Genomic DNA, 22,787 nt, shown 5'->3' on the forward strand with positions numbered 1-22,787 from the left:
TTATAACTATATTAAAATAATTAGTAGATATCTGTCAAATTTAGTCCCAAAAAAAAATTAATATGACATAAAGGATGATTTTGGATATAAATAAAAAACATTGAGATGCATGGCTTATTATTGTTTCATGAAAAAAGATACTTGCGAATATGATGAAGTCACATGTTATCCCTTAAAATGTGGTTGATATTAATTAAGATATTGTTATTTCCATACTGAACTACCTAAGAGCATTGCTATAAATATCTCGACATTCCCCGAAGAACAATAATTGATTTGAAATTTCTGAAAGAAAGAAGTCTAAATTTGGAAATAGACAATTAGGAGAGTACTTGTGTTAGAAAAATCAGCATTTGATCAATTGAATGGTGTGCTGGACATCAAATAATTGCAAATAAAACTCATTTTTTCACAATATAAAAAAGCTAAAGCTCTAAAAAGTATTTTAAAAATAATTGGAAAGGCACACGGCAACATTGTTGTGTACTCTTTTTATTTTTCAAAAAGAAAAAAATCAAGTACTCCAGTCAGCGTGCGGGAAAAGACAAACACGGAGAGAGGAAGAGGGATGGCGAAACTCTGTCATATTAACCATCATCCGACAATCCTAGATTCACCGCAACATTTCTTAATACCATTATGATATTGCTTTTCAGGAATTGAATTAAGGACATAGGTTTATCTGACACTCAGCTCGGCCAATTGAGTTACAGTTTTTCAATAGCGAGTAAGCTAGATCTCACGTGCCTTTGCATTCAGCCCTGTGAGTCAATACGAATCTGATATCTCGACCAGCAGCTGCCGAGAAGCATAAACTCTGTTATTTAGTCAACACTTCAAATTGGAAACACTTAAGTTCATTACGTCAAAATATAATATTCCACATTGGCTTTATTCATTACACAAACAGATTCTTCACTTCGAGAGACGGAGCACTCAGATCGGCTGTTCATCTTCCCTTTTTTCTCTGCAACTTATCAGGGACAATAAGGGATGTCAGACTATCAATAATAACAGTCAGGTAATGGAGGCCCGCAGAGGCTGTTGGTGTGGGAGAAGGAATACTCGTCGAACTTCTTCATGATGGGTCCTTGGGGGATCCTGCAGCACAGCCGGTTGTAGCTGACGTTGAGCACCTGAAGGTTCGTGAGCTGCAGGATACTGTCGGGGATGGAACCATAGATCTCGTTGTGCTCGATGTGCAGCGTCGTCAGCGTACTGGGAAAGCTGACGTTCGAGAAATCGAAGTTGAGGTAGAGATTCCGGGAGATGTCCAGAACTTGGGTGGACTTCCACGACCCAAACAGCCACGAGGCGTTACCTTCGAACCTGTTCCTCGACAGGTCAATGTTGACGAAGTTCATGGCGCCTAGCGACTCCGGGATCTGACCGGAAAGGTTGTTGTGGGAGAGGTAGAGGTCCGGCACCGATCCCCGGAAGCGGCCGAAGGAGTCGGGGATCTGCCCGGTGAGTTGGTTGCGGTCCAGGTGGAGGGCGCTGAGCTTGGGGAGCTGAGCCAGGCTAGGCGGAATCGGGCCGCTCAACTGGTTGAAGGAGAGATCGAGGTAGGTAAGGGCTCGGAGGCTCGAGAGGCAGGCGGGGATGGGACCGGACAGCTGGTTCCAGTCGAGGCTTAGGAGGGTGAGGCGGGTGAGGGCGCAGATGGCCGGGGGGATGGGGCCGGTGAGGCCGGTGAGCTTCCGCATTGTGAGCTGCGTGAGGGCCGTGAGCTTTCCCACCGAAGGGGAGATGGTGCCGGAGACGTTGCCGGCGAAGATTTCGAGCTGGGAGATGCGGTTGGTCTTGGGGTCGCAGGTGACGGTGAGCCAGCTGCAGCAGTCGACCTTGGGGTCCCATGAGATGAGCAGGTAGGGGTTGCCCATGGCCTTCTTGATGTCGAGGAGGGCGGCCATGTCGTCCGGGTTGCAGCGGCCGGCCGAAAGGGCAGGCGAGAAGAAGAGGAAGAGGAAGAGGAAGAGCAAGGAGAGAAGGCAGACAGGGCGACGGCCGGAAGCCATTTTCCTATACATCTAGAGCTCAATTCTTCCTCTGGGATAAGTGCGGGTATAGGCACTTGCTTCTCCCAATTTATAAAGCTCCCCCTTATCCGCTTGGAAAACGGGTTTCTTCCAGTTCAAAACAGTATTCGTTGGGCTCTTCCGGTGGAGGGAAGAAGCGACTTGGCGGCACCTGTATGACTGTTCATTTGTTCCAGCACACGGTCTCTGAAGTCAGGATATCACTTGTCGTTGACTGGTCAAAGCAGCCAAAGAATTACGAAGAAACTTTCCATGCTCACACAAATTAAGTTGCTTTAGCCATTGATATATGGTAGAGGTAGGTAGGTAATATTATTTATTCTATAATTAACGTGAGTTAGTATTTAAATGCATGTCAGTAACTAGGAATGTTCAACGAGTCCAAGCCAGCTTGAGGTCCACTCGAACTCGTCCGAAATTAATGATTTGAGCTTGCCTCGTTAGTAAACGGGTCGAGCTCGAGTCGATAGAGCTGGACTCGTTTAACCCGACTCGTTTCTCTGCCTTTTTCACGAAAATTTTAACATTACGTTGAGAACCCTGAAGTTTATTTTCGTTTTGAAACTTCGTAGAACCGCTCGGCCAGCCTTTAGCTTTGTGCCTTTGCCGCTGCTGCGCCTGCTCTTCGTCTCCTCTCCAGCTCTCCCGCTCTCTCTCTCCTGGTCTGCCGGTGGCCCGCCGGCTGGGATTATGTCCACTTGTCCTGCCAAAGCTTTAGAGTCTGGTTGTTGGACTGGTGCTCCTTCAATCCTTTGCCCCAATCTCTTCTCTCTGTTTTTCACTTAATGAGTTTGTTTAGGGGTTTAGGGATTTGATTTTGTAACCAATGAGGGAAATTCATCCTTCATTGTTACAGCCTTACAGGTGATGCTTCTTCTTCTTCTTCTTCTTACGTTTCTTGGGCTTGGTGCCGGTAGTGGGAGAAAACTGATTTTTCAAACTGGGAATCGTATACAATCTCTGCATCTCCATCAAGATGCATCATTTGGGCTACTTCAGCACAGTCCCACTATAAGGTATGCTATTTTTCTCTTACTTTTGGTATTGGCTTTAGATATGAATTATGCCATTATATTTATACTTCATTTTTTTTTTCTTTTCTGTGGTGGTTAAGGAGGAGCAAATTGATATTGGCGAGTTTGGCAGCTTAGCTACATCATAGCATATAGTCATAAATGATCGTGGTTGTAGCTTTAATTTTATTTGAAAATACTTTGTGTGAATCAGTTTTTTTTCTTGTATGATTCTTTTTAACCATTGTCCCAATCTCTTTTTTATATTCCCATGCAGCCCCACCCACGCAGAATCCCTTCTGTTGGAGCTTTCGTGTTATTTTCTATCCCTTCTCTCATTTTTTTTCTCGTATGATTATTTCTTTTCCATTGCCCCAATCTCTTTTTTCTGCTCTCATGCTGCCCACGCAGAATCCTTTCCTTTTGAGCTTTCGTGTTATTTTTATCCCTTCTCTCTTTTGTCTACTATGTTCTGATCGACATGGATAATTTAGCATGCACTTGGTAATGCCAGATATTTGATGAGGTATATGTCAGTGTAAACGAGCGAGTAACAAGCAAGTTGAGACTCGGGCTCACCTCGCTCCTTGAACATCCCTATCTGTTACAATTTGCTATTACTTATTTTTTTATCAACCGTGAGTGATGAGTGAAAATGACTGAAGAAATTAACGGGTTTTTGAGACTTTAAGAGCTCTCTTTTAGGGATGTCAAAGGATAAGATTTAAATGGCATACATCCTTATAAGTCTACTTTTATGGATGTTCACATATTTGGATTCAAATTTGAATTTGATTACGAAAGAAACAAAAGTCATATCTAAATCCAAATTCAAACTCTGATTTTGCAATCTGCCTCTAATTCTTACATTTATATCCAAATTTGAATTTTGAATCAAATTGGGGTAATTTTCTAAATGTAAGAGCATTGGATTTAAGATATTTATTTAAAAATAAATTTGATGCAAATCAGAATCCATTCAAATATTTATGCATATCTGAATCTAAATCTATCATTTCTTAAAGTTGAATATAATCCAATTTCTTAATTGAATATTCAACTTTTTTTTTCTTATCTGATTTTTTCAAAATGATTCAACAAATATATAATCCAAATCTAATATATTAACATCCCTACTCGTTTTATTGAACATAATGAAATGTTTCAAGAGAAGCAATGAGGCTGGGTACTATTAAGGCACATGGCTTGTTTTAGCTCCTCACAAGCAAGCACATAACTATGAAGATCACTTTTCTCCTTTCAAAGGGCTTTTTCCTTTTTCTTTATAAAAAGATTTTACTTTGTGATCAGAGTTATTTCTTTTTGTTATTTAGACTGGAAAGACCTAAATGTTCTTGATTTGGAGTGCTCTGAGCTCCCTTTAAAGAGAGCAAGTTTGGTACGCCACTCTATGTGTATAACGAGCGTACGCCGAATTAGATCCTATTATATGCATATTTACTTTCATGACCGAACATTTCATATGCATGCGCATGAGATAACCAATAAGTATGAAATAACACATAAGTATGAAGTAATTTTTATGAGATAATAACAGAATAGTGAGATAATGAACGAGTATATGAGATATTGCTAAACATAAGTATGAGATAATGTTTATTAGATAAGAAAAGATTTATGAAATAATGAGATAATAGATGAATGTTTTAGATAATGGTAAACATAAGTATGAGATATCGTTTATGATATCACGAGATAACAGAAAAATGTATGATATTTACTTGTTGGCATCAAGATCATAACCCACGATTGAAAATTTATTACAGAAACAATATAAATGTCAAATAGATATTTACTTGTTGCCATAAAAATGATATAAATGTCAAATTTATTACAGAAATGAGTCAAACGACTTGTGTTTTTTAAAATGCATAATTATTCTGACCGGTCCTACCTGGCCCATCCCGTTTTGCTTAACCAATTACAAATGGGCCGGGCCGGGCCGGGCCTTGCGCTGGATATAATTAATAGAAATGCCAATATCAATTATAAATTTGTCAAAGTTGGACGAAGCAAAAAGGGATGATGCGTCGGCATAGAAAATGAGGGTAAAATTTGAGAGAAAAAAAAAAACAATGAATATCATCTGTGGATATCTTGTGCGAACCAGAACAAAACGTCGTCGTCATGACCGAGGAAAGGTGGACGCGGCTTCATGCGCTTTAGCATGCGCTAAAAGAGGCGGCTTTTGTATCGTGCCTCTTTATTGCGAGGCTGCTATCAGAGGCTCCCCCTAATGAAAGTCATGGCGGAGAGCCCGTTTAAAGGCATTAAGGGAGGACTTATCATTTTCCCTGAAAGGAACAAGAGGAAGCGCGCGAAGAATCCACTGGTTGTCTGCCATCTTGTGCTTAAATTTCAAGAATGTGTTTAGTGAATAACAGAAGCCACAGTAGTTTGGCAATCAACTTTAAAGGGCGTTCTGTGCACAGGCCCTCAAGAGGGAACGGCGTGATGCCCGTCCCCTCCAAAGCAACAGGCCTGAAGACGGTGAACCCTTTCGTCCTCGTGTCCCTTCCACGCCCCTCCCTCTTATGGGCTTCCTACGCTGCCAGCTCCACTTGAAAGTGATGACCTTTGATGTGAAGTTTAATTCGGTTAGCTTGTAGAGCAAGGAGAAGTGTACAATTTTTTATAACACCTCACCTCATGGGCTAATTTTCTTTCGAACGTTTTCAAATTAGTGCTCTACGCTTCTCTTATTGAGGCAAATTAATCCATACTTGAAGTTATAACTATATTAAAATAATGAGTAGAAATCTGTCAAATTTAGTCCCAAAAAAAAAATTAATATGACGTAAAGGATGATTTTGGATATAAATAAAAAAATTGAGATGCATGGCTTATTATTTGTTTCATGAAAAAAGGTACTTGCGAATATGATGAAGTCACATGTTATCCCTTAAAATGTGGTTGATATTAATTAAGATATTGTTATTTCCATACTGAACTACCTAAGAGCATTGCTATAAATATCTCGACATTCCCCGAAGAACAATAATTGATTTGAAATTTCTGAAAGAAAGAAGTCTAAATTTGGAAATAGACAATTAGGAGAGTACTTGTGTTAGAAAAATCAGCATTTGATCAATTGAATGGTGTGCTGGAGCTCAAATAATTGCGAATAAAACTCATTTTTTGACAATATAAAAAAGCTAAAGCTCTAAAAAGTATTTTAAAAATAATTGGAAAGGCGCACGGCAACATCGTTGTGTACTCTTTTTATTTTTCAAAAAGAAAAAAATCAAGTACTCCAGTCAGCGTGCGGGAAAAGACAAACACGGAGAGAGGAAGAGGGATGGCGAAACTCTGTCATATTAACCATCAGCCGACAATCCTAGATTCACCGCACAATTTCTTAATACCATTATGATATTGCTTTTCAGGAATTGAATTAAGGACATAGGTTTATCTGACACTCAGCTCGGCCAATTGAGTTACAGTTTTTCAATAGCGAGTAAGCTAGATCTCACGTGCCTTTGCATTCAGCCCTGTGAGTCAATACGAATCTGATATCTCGACTAGCAGCTGCCGAGAAGCATAAACTCAGTTATTTAGTCTATCTTCCTTGAATCAAAGACAAATGAGTGATCAGTAAGATCTCTTTAAATAGTTAACTAATTCAGATATTTCAATTTTATTACTAATTAAAAGGCTCTTATTTGTGAATACATGACAAGTTTAATGTTACTTTTTGTAATCAACTGTTCAGTTAACTATTTAAAGAGACTTTAGTTTTTTAGGACAAGGGTGACTCTGACTAATTCGACCGACCGAACATACTTGGTATTCTCCTCCATCATCAATAATATGGAGAAGAAGGGAAGAATATATAATAGATGGTATTTATTCAGTTTGATTATTAATCTTAAAGGCAAAGCTCGGCTGAACCATGGGAAAGCTCTAAGAAGGCATAGTGATAGCTTGTGATCGGTGATTCAATGAATGGTTCTTTTATTGTTACGGGGAAAAGCCGAAGAAGAATCAGCAACCAAACTTATGATTAATCAACACTTCAAATTGGGAACACTTAAGTTCATTACGTCAAAATATAATATTCCACATTGGCTTTATTCATTACACAAACAGATTCGTTCACTCTGCGAGAGAAGGGGCACTCAGATCGGCAGTTCATCTTCTCTTTTTTCTCTGCAACTTTTCAGGGACAAAAAGGGATGTCAGACTATCCAGAACAGCCAGTTAATGGAGGCCCGCAGAGGCCGTTGGTGTGGGAGAAGGAGTACTCGTCGAACTTCTTCATGATGGGTCCTTGGGGGATCCAGCCGTGCAGCCGGTTGTAGCTGACGTTGAGCTCCTGAAGATTCGTGAGCTTTAGGATACTGTTGGGGATGACACCATAGATCTCGTTGTGCTCGATGTGCAGCGTCGTTAGCGTACTGGGGAAGCTGACGTTCGAGAAATCGAAGCTGAGGTAGAGATTCCGGGAGATGTCCAGAACTTGGGTGGACTTCCACGACCCAAACAGCCACGAGGCGTTACCTTCGAACCTGTTCCTCGACAGGTCAATGTTGACGAAGTTCATGGCGCCTAGCGACTCCGGGATCTGACCGGAAAGGTTGTTGTGGGAGAGGTAGAGGTCCGGCACCGATCCCCGGAAGCGGCCGAAGGAGTCGGGGATCTGCCCGGTGAGTTGGTTGCGGTCCAGGTGGAGGGCGCTGAGCTTGGGGAGCTGAGCCAGGCTAGGCGGAATCGGGCCGCTCAACTGGTTGAAGGAGAGATCGAGGTAGGTAAGGGCTCGGAGGCTCGAGAGGCAGGCGGGGATGGGACCGGACAGCTGGTTCCAGTCGAGGCTTAGGAGGGTGAGGCGGGTGAGGGCGCAGATGGCCGGGGGGATGGGGCCGGTGAGGCCGGTGAGCTTCCGCATTGTGAGCTGCGTGAGGGCCGTGAGCTTTCCCACCGAAGGGGAGATGGTGCCGGAGACGTTGCCGGCGAAGATTTCGAGCTGGGAGATGCGGTTGGTCTTGGGGTCGCAGGTGACGGTGAGCCAGCTGCAGCAGTCGACCTTGGGGTCCCATGAGATGAGCACGTAGGGGGTGCCCATGGCCTTCTTGATGTCGAGGAGGGCGGCCATGTCGTCCGGGTTGCAGCGGCCGGCCGAAAGGGCAGGCGAGAAGAAGAGGAAGAGGAAGAGGAAGAGCAAGGAGAGAAGGCAGACAGGGCGACGGCCGGAAGCCATTTTCCTATACATCTAGAGCTCAATTCTTCCTCTGGGATAAGTACGGGTATAGGCACTTTCTTCTCCTAATTTATAAAAGCTCCCACTGATCCGCTTGGGGAACGGGTTTCTTCCAGTTCAAATCAGTAATCGTTTCTGGTGACGCCTGTGTGACTGTTGTTTCAGCACACGGTCTCTCAAGTCAGGATCTCACTTGTCGTTGACTGGTCAAAACAGCCAAAGAATTACGAAGGAACTTTCCATGCTCACACAAATTAAGTTGCTTTAGCCATTGATATATGGTAGTGGTAGGTGCAATATGTTAAAAGCAATGTCACGCTCTCTGTTAAGATAATATTATTTATTCTGCAATTAACGTGAGTTAGTATTTAAATGTATTTCTGTAACTAGGAATGTTCAACGAACTCGTCCGAAATTACTGATTTGAGCTCGAGTCGATAGAGCTGGACTCGTTTAACCCGACCCATTTCTCTCCCTTTTTCACGAAAATTTAAAGTTTATTTTCGTTTACCTAAACTTTATTTTTTAATTTGACGGGTCCTGCCAAATCTTTGGCAGTCTGTGTTGGGTCGGGTCCAGCCTCAAGAGAGGACCCGACCCGGCCCGTCTCTTAAGTGACGGGCGGGCGATAAAAGGGGAGGGCACTCGATGGTGCCCCCATTCCTTTCTCACGTCTCTCTCTGTTTTGGGTACTCTCTTATGGTTTCTTTTTGGGGAAAAGAAAGGATGCTCTCTCTTGGTGGCTGCACAACAAAAGGAGAGAAGGAGAAGAGGAAAGGAGAGAAGGAAGGTTAGGAAGAGAAGGTTGCGAGCTTGGCTTGAGCAAGATTCGATTCCAACAAGGAGGCGGAACGCATCTCCTCCCAATCCACGTTTTGGGCATTCCATCGGTGATATTTTTCCTTTTTTTCTCATATAGTTTTGATGAGATATTATTGTTTGAGGGTTGGCTTTGTGTAGCCCCTCGTGGGAAAACTTATATCATTGATGATAGTGGATTGAGTTTTGGGTCGTAGTACCTTGTGGTTTTTATCCTCATTGTTTAGAGTGGTTTTCCACATAAAAATCCTCTTGTGCAGTTTGTGATTGTTATTGCTTTGGTTGGTTAGCTTAGCCGTTGGTTTGTTGCTTATTGCATGATCGGTTTGGGCTATACTTCGTTGTTGAATCATTTGTAGTAGATTTGTGCCTATCCGCATTTTATCCCAACAAAGTGGTATCAGAGCCAACATGGTGGATAACAAAATTGATTTTGGTACTAGCCGTATGATTAGTCTAAATGGGACTAATTATAGTCTATGAAAAAATAAGATGAAAGATCTCTTATATGTGAAGGCTATGCACCTCCCAGTTTTTGCCAAAGAAAAGCCTGATTCTAAGTCTGACGAAGAATGGAAATTTGAACACGAACAAGTTTGTGGTTTCATTCGACAATTTGTGGATGAAAATGTTTATAACCATATCCAAGATGAAAATCATGCATGTAGCTTGTGGGCAAAATTAGAAAATCTTTATGCCTCCAAGACAGGAAGTAGTAAATTATTTCTTCTAAAAAGATTGATGAATTTGAGATTCAGGGAGGGCAGTTCAGTGTCAGATTTTCTAAATGATTTTCAGGGGGTCATTAGTCAGTTATCCAGTATGGGCGTTAAATTTGAAGATGAGATTTTGGGATTATTATTGCTTGCTACTTTGCCTGATTCATGGGAGACATTTAGAGTCTCGCTTACTAATTCTGCAGCTAATGGGGTTGTTTCTTTAGAGACTGTTAAGTCAGGTATTCTCAATGAGGAGATGAGAAGAAAATCTCAGGCTTGCTCTTCTCAGACAGAGGTTTTTTTCACAAAGAACAGGGGGAGGAGTAAATTCAAGAGTGACAGGGGCAGAGATAAAAGCAGAAGCAAGTCCAAATCGAGATATAAGAATTTGGAATGCCACCACTGTGGAAAGAAAGGACACATAAAGAAGTACTGCTTCCAATTGAAGAAGGAGAATAAAATTGGGGAGAAACAGGAGAAGAAAAATGATCTAGATGATAATGTCGCAGCTGCTGCACAACATGAAATGTTTGTTGTTTGTGATACTAACATGGTTAATGTTGCGAGAGACGATACTTGTTGGCTTGTTGATAGTGGTTCAGCTCTTCATGTTACTTCCCATAAGGATTTTTTCTCTTCATATATTTATGGTGATTTTGGTACTTTGAGAATGGGTAATGGTTCTTTGTCTCACGTTGTAGGCAAAGGCGACGTCATTCTGAAGAATGCGAATGGAGTACTATTGAAGCTGAGAGATGTGAGGCATGCACCTGACATGCATCTGAACCTTATTTCTGCAAGAAGGCTCGATGAAGAAGGGTATCACAACACGTTTGGTGATGGCAAGTGGAAGTTTACCAGAGGTTCCTTGATTATTGCTCGAGGCAAGAGATGCAGCAATAATCTTTATACTATGCAGACATCGATTTCCAGAGACATGGTACATGTGACACAAGATGAGAAATCTATTGAGTTGTGGCACAGGAGGCTGGGACATATGAGTGACAAGGGACTGCAATTCTTGATCAAGAAGAATCTTCTGCCAGATGTAAAGAAGGATAAACTTGATAAATGCAGTCATTGTTTTGCAGGGAAGCAGACGCGGGTCTCTTTCAAGAGTCATACACCTTCCAGAAAGTCAGAAGCACTTGAGTTGGTTCATGCAGATGTATGCGGTCCTATGAAAGTAAGTTCACATGGTGGTGCACTTTATTTTGTCACGTTTATTGATGATTTTTTCAGGAAAGTTTGGGTCTATTCTTTGAAGAGGAAAGACCAAGTCCTTGGTGTTTTCAAGGACTTTCATGTACTGGTTGAAAGGCAGTCTGAAAAGAAGCTGAAGTGTGCTCGCAGCGATAATGGGAGAGAGTATATTGGTCCATTTGATGAGTATTCCAGATCTCATGGCATCAGGCACCAGAAGACTCCACCTAAGACTCCTCCGTTGAATGGCGTGGCAGAAATGATGAACAGGACACTCATGGAAAGAGTTAGATGTCTCCTATCTGAAGCTAAGTTATCTGATTCTTTTTGGTGTGAAGCTTTACATACTGCTGCTTATGTAATTAACTTGTCTTTACATGTTCCTTTGGATGGTGATGTTCCTAACAGAGTTTGGTATGAGAATGATGTATCCTATGAGTACTTACGTGTATTTGGATGCAGGGCATTTGTGCATATACCAAAGGATGAGAGATCGAAGTTGGAATCAAAAAGCAGGCAGTGCGTGTTTTTGGGTTATGGCCATGATGAATTTGGTTATAGATTGTATGTTCCAGTTGAGAAGAAGCTTGTCAGAAGCAGGGATGTGGTATTTGCTGAAGATCAGAATATTAAGGATATTCAGAAAACAGGAAATGATTCTTCTCATAACAGCTATTTGCCAGTTGATGTGGACCCTATTCCCTTGTAGAATACTTCAAGAACAGTGCCAGATGATGCTGTTGGGCAGATACATGATAGAGAAGGACAAGTAGACATGCCATATATTCCTAATTCAAATTACGAAGGTGACGATCATAATTTGGAGGGTTCTTCCTCAAATGTAGATCAACAGCGAAGATCCACGAGGGAGCGGCGTCCCTCAACTAGATATCCTGCACATGACTATATTTTGTTGACTGACAGTGGTGAGCCTGAATGCTATGAAGAAGTTATGCATGATGTGCACAAGAAAAAGTGGATGGAAGCCATGAAAGATGAGATGCAGTCACTTTACGACAACCACACCTTCGAGCTTGTGGAGTTGCCCCAAGGCAAGAGGGCATTGAGAAACAAATGAGTTTTTAGAGTGAAACATGATGAAAACTCTCTAAACCCAAGATACAAAGCTAGGTTGGTTGTGAAGGGGTTCAATCAGAGGAAATGAGTTGACTTCGACGAGATATTCTCACCGGTGGTCAAGATGTCATCTATCAGAGTTGTTCTTAGTTTGGCAGCCAGTCTTGATTTGGAGATCGAGCAGATGGATGTGAAGACAGCTTTTATTCATGGTGATCTTGATGAGGAAATATACATGATGCAGCCCGAAGGTTTTCTTGTAAAAGGTAAAGAAAACCATGTTTGCAGATTAAAGAAAAGCTTGTATAGTCTGAAGCAGGCACCTAGGCAGTGGTACAAGAAGTTCGAGTCATTTATGGGGGAGTATGGCTACACCAAGACTACTTCAGATCACTTCGTTTTTGTGAAGAAATTCTCAGGTAATGATTTTGTCATTTTGTTGATTTATGTTGATGACATGCTTATTGTTGGCAATAATATCTCAAAAATTTCAAGTTTGAAAAAGGAGTTGAGCAAGTCTTTTGCTATGAAAGACTTGGGACCTGCTAGTCAGATTTTGGGTATGAAGATCACACGAGATAGGAAGTCGAAGAAGCTATGGCTATCTCAAGAGAAGTACATTGAGAAGATACTTCAAAGATTTCACAAGGAAAAGGCAAAGCCTGTTAGCACCCCTCTTGCAGCGTATTTCAAGTTGAGCATCAAGCAGAGTCCAAGGACAGATTGAGAAAAGGAAGATATGGAGAAGATTCCCTATGACTCAGTCACAGGTAGTCTGATGTATGTTATGGTATGTACTAGACCTGATATTGCTCATTCAGTTGGAGTTGTTAGTCGGTTTGTCTCAAATCCAGAAAAGAAACACTGGGAAGCAGTTAAATGGATTTTGAGATATCTTCGTGGGACTAGCAGTTTTTCACTTTGTTTTGGGGCAGAAAAATGTATTCTTGTTGGCTATACAGATTCAGACATGGCAGGAGACATTGATGGGAGAAGATCTATATCTGGTTTTTTATTAACATATGCAGGTGGTGCAGTTTCTTGGCAATCCAGACTTCAGAAATGTGTAGCGTTATCTACTACTGAAGCAGAGTTTATTGCAGCTACAGAGGCGAGCAAGGAGCTTCTATGGATGAAGAGGTTCATGCAGGAACTTCAGTTCAGTCAAGACGAGTATGTGCTTTACTGTGACAGTCAGAGTGCTATTCACCTTGGAAAGAATTCTACTTTTCATGCAAGGTCAAAGCATATAGACGTGAGGTATCATTGGATACGTGATGTTCTAGAGTCGAAGCAGCTTGTTCTTGATAAGATCTATACAGATGATAATCCTGCAGATATGAAGACTAAGTCTCTACCTAAAGAGAAACATGATATGTGTAAAGACTTAGTTGGGATGACTGCCTTTAAGGCAGTACATTAATTTTGTTCATTTTTTGCAGGTATGTTTCCTCTCTTGAAGCTGGAGGGGGAGCTTGTTGGGTCGGGTCCAGCCTCAAGAGAGGACCCGACCCGGCCCGTCACTTAAGTGACGGGCGGGCGATAAAGGGGAGGGCACTCGATGGTGCCCCCCATTCCTTTCTCACGTCTCTCTCTCTTTTGGGTCCTCTCTTAGGGTTTCTTTTTGGGGAAAAGAAAGGGTGCTCTCTCTTGGTGGCTGCACAACAAAAGGAGAGAAGGAGAAGAGGAAAGGAGATAAGGAGAAGAGGAAGGCTAGGAAGAGAAGGTTGCGAGCTTGGCTTGAGCAAGATTCGATTCCAACGAGGAGGCGGAACGCATCTCCTCCTAATCCACGTTTTGGGCATTCCATCGGTGATATTTTCCCTTTTTTTCTCATATAGTTTTGATGAGATATTATTGTTTGAGGGTTGAATTTGTATAGCCCCTCGTGGGAAAACTTATATCATTGATTATAGTGGATTGAGTTTTGGGCCGTAGTACCCCGTGGTTTTTACCCTCATTGTTTAGAGGGGTTTTCCACATAAAAATCCTCTTGTGCAGTTTGTGATTGTTATTGCTTTGGTTGGTTAGCTTAGCCGTTGTTTTGTTGCTTATTGCATGATCGGTTTGGGCTATACTTCGTTGTTGAATCATTTGTAGTAGATTTGTGCCTATCCACATTTTATCCCAACAGTCTGGTGGTTGGACTACTGTTGCTTCAATCCTTTGCCCCAATCTCTTCTCTCTGTTTTTCACTTAATCAGTTTGTTTAGGGGTTTAGGGATTTGATTTTGTAACCAATGAGGATAATGCCCTTCTTCATTGTTACAGCCTTACAGGTGATGCTTCTCTGTCTTCTTCTTCTTCTTCTTACGTTTCTTGAGCTTGGTGCCGGTAATCGGAGACAACAGATTGATATTGGCGAGTTTGGCAGCTTAGGTACTTCAAAGCATATATTCATAAATGATGGTGGTTGTAGCTTTAATTTTATTTGAAAATACTTTTTGTGAATCAATTTATTTTTTCTTTTTTCTGCATGATTCTTTTTTCCATTGTCCCAATCTCTTTTTTCTATTCTCATGCAGCCCCACCCACACAGAATCCCTTCTGTTGGAGCTTTCGTGTTATTTTCTATCCCTTCTCTCACTTTTTTTCTCGTATGATATATATATATATATTCCATTGCCCAATGTCTTTTTTCTGTTCTCAGGCTGCCCACGCAGAATCCCTTCTTTCTGAGCTTTCTTGTTATTTTTTGTCCCTTCTCTCTGTTGTCTACTATGTTCTGATCGATATAGATGATGTAGCTTGCACTTGGTAATGCCAGATATTTGATGAGGTAAATGAGTGTAAACGAGTCGACCATGAGCTCAGACTCGGTTCATACAACTCAACTGGAGCTCGAGTCGAGTAACAAGCAAGTTTAGCCTCGGGCTCAGCTTGCTCGTTGAACATTCCTATAGACTGTAACAAGTTGCTATAACTTATTTTTTGGTCAGCCGTGAGAGATGAGTGAAAATGACTGAAGAAATTAACGGGTTTTTGAGACTTTAAGAGCTCTCTTTTGGGGATGTCAAGGGATAAGATTTAAAACCCTGATTTTACAATCTGACTTTGATTCCTACATTTATATCCAAATTTGAATTCAAATTTGAATTTTGAATCAAATTGGGGCAATTTTCAAAATATAAGACCATTGGATATAAGATATTTATTTAAAAATAAATTTGATGCAAATCTGAATCCGTTCAAATATTTATGTATATCTGAATCTAAATCTATCATTTCTTAAATTTGAATACAATCCAATTTCTTAATCGGATATTCAATTTTTTTTTGTTATCTGATTTTTTCAAAATGATTCAATCAAATATCCAATCCAAATCTAATATATTGACATCCCTACTCGTTTTATTGAACATAATGAGCTGCTTGATTTTCTTTCAGACATGATGGTGGGAGAAATAGATGTCCTTATAATAGATAAAATGATTATTATTTTATGCTCACGTATAAAAATATTTGGAATAATGTTTTCAAAAGAATTTCAAAAATAAGAACTCTTTTCAATGACGCCTGGGAAACATACCTTAGGCTCTTGCATGAGCCCAAGTTCCTCTATGTCCTACAAGAAAAATCGAAGTCGGATATGCTTTAAGTTACATTTTGATTTTAATTTTCATAAATGCGTATGCGTATATATATGTTATATACATATACATGCATATGAATCTCTTTCCTTATCCTCATCTTTCTATGATTTAATGTATTCTTTTAGAGATTTACATATTATATATATATATATGTATATATATATATATATATATATATATATATATATATGTATGTATAAGTAAATATGTTTTTTCTACTCTTCTCTCTCGAGAATCTTTTATCTATATCTTTGTGTTAATATCTTCTTTTACAAACTTATATATATATATATATATATATATATATATATATATAAGTACATATATGTATAGGTATTTCTCTATCTCTCTCTTTAAAAACTTAATCTCTCCTTCTCTAAAATCTTCTTCTCTCTCTCCCTTAGAGTTAATACTTTCCTTTCATGAGCTTTCATATATATATATATATATATATATATATATATATATATCTTCAAAATCTTTTTCCCTTTCTCTTTCTTTTTCTCCCTATTCCTCTTGGATTAAAATCATTCTTTTCTTTATTCTATTCTTTCGAAGATTTCTTTCCAAAGAACTAAGATTTTAAATTTTCATTTATCAACTTCACCAGTACCGAAACTCAAGTAATGACCCAATATTGGAATCATGTTTGATGGTCTACAACTCTATTTCACTTTCAAATGTTTTTTCCCTCTTTATGAGAATACTTAACATAAATATGCAAATAAATCTAAATGTATGTGATATCCTTAGATAAGTGATATGGTAGGAATGAATAATTCGTTTTCAATCATATAGACTCAATGCATTTATGTATTCACAAATCATAACAAGCACCTCTCTAAAAGAACTTAAGCCTGATGAGATGAAACTCTAGTTAGGTAGTAACCGAATTAGAGCAAAATCTTAAACCTACTTAAATTTCAAAATACCCATATTATCTTCCAAAGGTTTCCGGATGGTATTTCTGAAGATTTTTCAATTCAAAATCTCCAAAATCAAAATGGTTAATACTCTCAAATTATCCTTCAAAACTTTCTCAAAAATTTGAAACATCAAATCTTTAACATTTTTTTCTAAACATCACACTGCATTTAGAATGAAAAAGTTGTTTATGCAAAAACGAATTACATCAAGAATAAGCATAGCCCTAAGATTGGTTACTCCTGATAAAGGCACTGGGAATAGTCATTCCTCGTAGCAATAAGTGAGTCCTTTTCTCTCTTATTTCAAAAATAAGATTTTATAATTCCTAAGCATTCCAAAAATCAAAGTAAATTTTGGGGATACAAACAGATAGCAACCGTGATGAGACCCTTCATCGTTTGTCTATGATTACCATTGATGTATTTCCACTAACTTGAACATCTTTCATATTGTTGATGTCAAAGCATGTCCTTTCCTTTGGCCTTGACCCCATCGGAATTTCATTACATTGTTTGGTGATTGTGTTTGTTTTCTTGTATATAAGACTAATTGAGGATAACCAATCATGTTCTCCTAGATGGAAGATCAAATATGTCCCTCTTCAATTAAGGCTTGATTGAAAACAGTGTTTGCCTTTCTACTTATTTTAATCATCGTCTTAGGCAACATTGTACTAGAGACAAATGATTTCGTTTGCTTGCTCATATTTTAAAAAATTTTCCATGCCTATTTGTTTCGGTCGTCATGTTGATGAGCTTGATCTTTAGTGGTAGCACAAGACTAAGTCTTGTAACTAGACCACACATTGGACAGAAAAGCCCCATCGTTAGTATCATGAGTGGTAACTTACGATATATTGATGGATGTCCAAGAAAAAGTCGAGAAACTTTACCCTTAGTTACCTAAGAAAAAATCTATGCTATTACTAAGTCGTTTGGCTAAAGTATACAAGCATAACTTGGCAATGGATTATCGTGACACAAAGTTATCTCAATTAGGCCTTTATACCTTTTTTTTTCAAATTCTTTCACATGATAGAAGTATAGAAAATGTTGTATGTACACAAAACCTTATGTGGTGATTTACAACCTTATTATATACCTCTACCTCATATCTTCATTGTTAAATTTGTCAATCTTTCTCACTAATTTAATCTCTATCCCTTAGAGTCTTCACTTAAGATGTATTACCTTTCCTTATGATCACAAATTCTTCGAGGAAGGACCTGAATGGTCTCTTGATGTTTCTCTTGAGTCTAGACCCTTGGCTCCTGAATGGTATCGATCTTAGCATCCCACCTTCTTTCGAATGTTTTCTTCTTACTTTAAAGAATGTGGGCTAGAGACAATGGCAGCCAGAGGAATACAATCAATGGATGAAAATTTGGTGTATGGTATTGTCGAGTGATGGAACCCAATGACCTCTTTTTTTGGTTTCTATGGAGAGAAGTGACAGTATTATTGGATGAATTTGTTGAAATACTAGACCTCTCTAGCTCGACTTATAATCCGAATGACCCATTGGAGAAACATTTTCTCATAAACCCAACAAAGGTTAATACAAATGACCTTATAGCTCACTTTACTAGATAAAAAATTTGACCCTTAGTAAAAAACCATGAGAGCCAAAAAATCAACCTAAAAAATTTATAGAATAACTTAGAGTCTATGTTAAGTCTTCCACCTTATCTCAAAAAGTTATAGGAAGAATTAATCATTGTATGATGCTTTGTTGGGAGTGACCCTCTTCACCAACAAAACCAATCTCCTAGATATTTGTATCGTCCAACTTTTTCGAATATGGGGGCATAGCGAGACTCGATAGTTGTTAGTGGCAATGACTGCCTTAGCTTTCCTTTACCAATGACTCACCTACTTCACCATCAGAGACACCAACTACATAAACGGATGCACGTATGTTTTACAATCATGGTTCCTCAAGCATGCAGGACCTCGAGTCAATCTATTCAGAAACACTAATGGAGCATTGATAGTCTTAGAACAATACCATTATTTGATCAAGCAACTAGATTGAGAAAAGATCATTTGAGATTATTATGATCGTCGTCAGAATCCACTTAGATGCACTCACTATTACCATGGTCATACCACACTCTTGGGCTCTTATTTTATAGTTGATTATTGTGTTAATAGATGCATGAAACAATTCTCTCAAAGACAGAAGAAGGTTTCCGTGCATGCACCAATTGGAGCTATTCATGAATTCAACCTCAATTCTCCTTAACAGGTAACATTGTTCGCAGTAGTTCAAGAATATTGGAAGATGTAGATTTCCTACATTTGGTTCACAGCCCAGTAATAAAGAAGGAATATGTCAAGTGGTGAGATGCCAACCAACCAACATCCATCTTTCCTTAAAATTTCTATTGTCAACTTTGTACTCTTTATTTTGTCTTTAGTCATTGTCATCTTTGTTATGTTTTCATCAGATGTAATCTTTAAAAATTTAGTGCAATGTGAACCTTTATTTTGTCATCATTTCTCTCTAATGTCTCTTTTTTTTCTTGTCTCATAAGGCAAATATTTGAAGCCAATAGGATGGTTGAAACAAGTGCACAAGCTAAGTAGGCTCCTCAAAATGAGGCTTCTTCATTTTCTAGTCTTATACCAAAAACACTTGGCTTCCCAACAATTGAACAAGAAGACTACCATATGTTCCAGTTGTTTATGGAGTGATTCATGAGGGAGCAATAAAAACAAAAGGCACCCATTAGGGCTGGGCGTCGGGCCGGGCCGCCGGTGGGCCGGCCCAGCCCGGCCCGCTACGGGCCGGGAAAATCCCGGCCCGGGCCGGGCCCGACAGCCAGGCCCGGCCCGTTAGGCCCGGTAATTAAAAAAAAATATTTTTTTAAATTTTTTTGGTTTAATAATATATTTTTATTCTTAATAAATATTTTATATTTTAAAATATTATTTTATAATTTAAAATTATTTTTTTAATTATACCCACCCTTAGCACCCATGGTTACTCCAAAACCAACAACTAAAAAGCCTACCAAACAAAAAAGAAACAAGAAAAAGAACAAATCCCATAGATCAGGATAAAGACCATATAGATTCGGACTCAACAACCAGTAAGGATGAAAAGCTTGAATTGCTTTCACCAAAAAAGAAGAAGACGACAAAAAGTAAGAAAAAAAAAGTAATTATAGAGGATAGCAGCTCTCCTATCCGTATCACAAGTGAAAGTTTGGAGGATAAGCCAAAAAGGAAGAGAAATCCAGTGAAGAAGGCAAAAATGCAAAGGAGTATATGCAAGCAGTAGCTCTGACAACGAAAGTTCTGAAGAGAAAGTAAAAGAAATCAAGGGTAAGAAGAAAATGACAAGGTCAGAGTCAAGCAAATCGAGTGATGACGAAAGTCAACTAAGCGCAAGTTTTACGAAATGAGAAAAGAATGACCAACCTTGAATTTAGGAGAAAAGAAAAACACTCATACATGCGATTATTACGTAGGCATTGAAGGAGATGAAGGCATGAAGGGTTTGCTTAAGGAGTTCGTCAAATATGATGGAACCACTTGCCTACACGTTCATCTTTCGACATTAATCAATTATTGCTACAAGATCCGGGCGAGTAACAAAGCATTGTTTCGCTACTTTCCAAGAAGTCTTGAAGGCATTGCAGTGCAATGGTACAAAGAAAATTTTTAACTCAGCTTAACTTAAGGAATTTGAACAAAATATCCTCATGGTTCCAACCCTCAGTACCTTCTACAGTCTCTATAAAAAAACAAGGAGACAAGGCTCAAGAATTTATCTAAAAATGGAGAATTCAATATAACAAGATGAAGAAGACTATCTCTGAAATATAAGCTTTGTCACTTATTAGAACAGAGGTTTGCCCAACCCTTGAAAAGACTCATCCGCAATTTTCCAATCAAGACCTTTGTCTAGTTGATCAAACAAGCAGGTTTGATAGAGGAAGAAATTGAAGAAGGTGATTTTGATGAAATTAATGTGCCTAATTATAAAGAAAAAAGTAAGAAAAAAGGAAGGACACAATTACCCTCTCACTTCATAGCAAATGCTGGCACTCGAAAAGACAATGGCAACAATTATAAGCATGACAAAGAGACAAACCATAAGAAAAAACACACACCTTCCCAAAAGAAATGAAGAAAGAATGAACAAACATCCAGGCTAGAGTTATGACCAATAGTTCACTCCCCTCAGTCAATCTCACGAGAAAATCCTAGAATACTGCCTCACTAAATAAACTGTTGGCATGCTGAAAGTTTTAGAACCTCCGAAAATGATGGAACGTGATAAGAAAAAATTATGCAAGTTTCATCGTGCCCCTGGTCACGACACAGATGATTGTTTTGTCCTCAAAATCATCATCTAAGTTTTCATCAACAAATATCTCAGGTATGATGAACAACAAATCAGAAGGTTCATCCAAAAACTCTACCATAATTCTAAAGACTTTTCTCTTCCGAGGTGGCGATGATGAGTCATCAGATGACTCCTTAAATGATGATCCATTTTATTTGGATGATATAATCCCTTTGAAAGAATGTCTTATTGAGGAAGACTGGATTTGGGCCTCCAAGGACCAATCAATCATGTTTACAAAAAAAGATCTTTCAAAATGGGGTATTACCATGAAGATGTTTTCTACATCACATCCAAGTTAAAAAAATGACTATGCCACATGTATTGATCGAGAGAGGAAGTGACTTAAATATTTGTCCTGATCATACGGCCAAGGCTTTGGGCTTCCATGAAGACAAATATCGTCATGAAACCAAGATCTATGGATATGACGGTTGAAGTATGAATAGGAAAAGGACCCTCATCATGGACGTAATCATCAAACATACAACTTACTCTTAGGACAGCCTTGGATACATAAAATGTGAGATAACTCATTCACTCTTTACCAATGCCTCAAGTGGAATTTTGGTTCATTTGTCATCACCGTAAATGCAAAGGACCCGATCAAGAGGTCGGTACAGCCTCAAGTGGAATTTTGGTTCATTGTTACAAGATGTCAGAGCTTAACATGTCTCAGTTCCTTCTTTTTCCTCAGAAATCCCCTCAGAAAACATTTGTCAAACAAGCAGTTGATGAAATAGAACCTACGACAATACTTGAGATGGAATTACAAGAATTTACTTAGATTCAGAAACAAGGGTATCCCTCATCTTTAGTTAACGATCTAATTGAAGAAATTAACATTGGAACTAGTGAGAATCCAAAGATCCTTTAAATTGGCACTAGTTTGTCAGTAGAAGAAAGGAAAAAGTTGGTAGACTTTTTTATAAGTCACCATGAAGTTTTCACATGGACCTATGAAGATGTGTCTGGCCTAGACCCCAGCTGGTTGAACATCGTTTTCCCCTAAGTCCCAGTTGCAAGCTAGTTAAACAAAAATTATGCAAGCTTGGTCCTCGACTAGAATGACCCGTAAATGAAAGATTTGAGGTCCTACTAAAGGCAAAATTTATTCGCTCCATCGATTACCCTGAATGATTGGCTAATATCATGATTGTCTTCAAGGAACATGGCAAAGTCAAAAGTTAGGCACTGCATTGACTTTTGATACCTGAATAAAGCCACACCGAAAAACAATTACTCTTTTCCAAGCATTGATTTATTAGTAGAGAGTACTGAAACCATGCAATGTTCTCTTTTATGGATGAATATTTAGGATACAACCAATTCAAATTGGCAATCAAGAATCAGCCCAAGTCCACTTTTACCACACCTTGCGGTACTTTTTGTTACACGATAATGTCATTTGGATTAAAGAATGTTGGAACAACTTATCAAAGAGTCATGGCTGCTATCTTTCATGGCCAAATGCACAAAATTATGAATGCATATATTGATGACATCTTAATTAAGTCCAAGGTAAGAGAGGATCACATTGAAACTCTCGCCTAAGTGTTCGAGAGACTCTTGTAGTACAAGCTTTATTTGAATCTCAAAAAGTGTGTGTTTGGAGTTGAATAAGGTGAACTTTTATGTTTCATGGTTAGTAAGAGTGGGATCGAGGTGGATCTTACCAAAACTAAAACGATCATCGATATGCCACCACCTACCAATATTGAGGAACTACGAAGTTTGCAAGGGTGAATCTAGTCCATCAAACGATTCATCTTCAATCGAGTCATAAGATGTGAACCATTCAACCAACTGCTAAAGAAAGACGC

The 22,787-nt window shown here is 39.1% G+C and overlaps 2 protein-coding genes across 2 annotated transcripts; both read right to left on the reverse strand.

The window, feature by feature from the left end:
* Positions 1 to 835: 835 nt before the first annotated feature.
* Positions 836 to 2,081, reverse strand: LOC116256201 (polygalacturonase inhibitor-like). Its single transcript, XM_031632486.2, has one exon. The coding sequence runs from the start codon at positions 2,028 to 2,030 to the stop codon at positions 1,005 to 1,007; it is 1,026 nt and encodes a 341-aa protein (XP_031488346.1). The 5' UTR covers positions 2,031 to 2,081; the 3' UTR covers positions 836 to 1,004.
* A 5,012-nt stretch (positions 2,082 to 7,093) lies between these two features.
* LOC116256202 (polygalacturonase inhibitor-like) lies at positions 7,094 to 8,346 on the reverse strand. The gene has a single exon (XM_031632487.2). The coding sequence runs from the start codon at positions 8,280 to 8,282 to the stop codon at positions 7,257 to 7,259; it is 1,026 nt and encodes a 341-aa protein (XP_031488347.1). The 5' UTR covers positions 8,283 to 8,346; the 3' UTR covers positions 7,094 to 7,256.
* Positions 8,347 to 22,787: the final 14,441 nt, after the last annotated feature.

The sequence above is a fragment of the Nymphaea colorata genome, chromosome 6, assembly GCF_008831285.2.
Source record: "Nymphaea colorata isolate Beijing-Zhang1983 chromosome 6, ASM883128v2, whole genome shotgun sequence".
Taxonomy (NCBI): domain Eukaryota; kingdom Viridiplantae; phylum Streptophyta; class Magnoliopsida; order Nymphaeales; family Nymphaeaceae; genus Nymphaea; species Nymphaea colorata.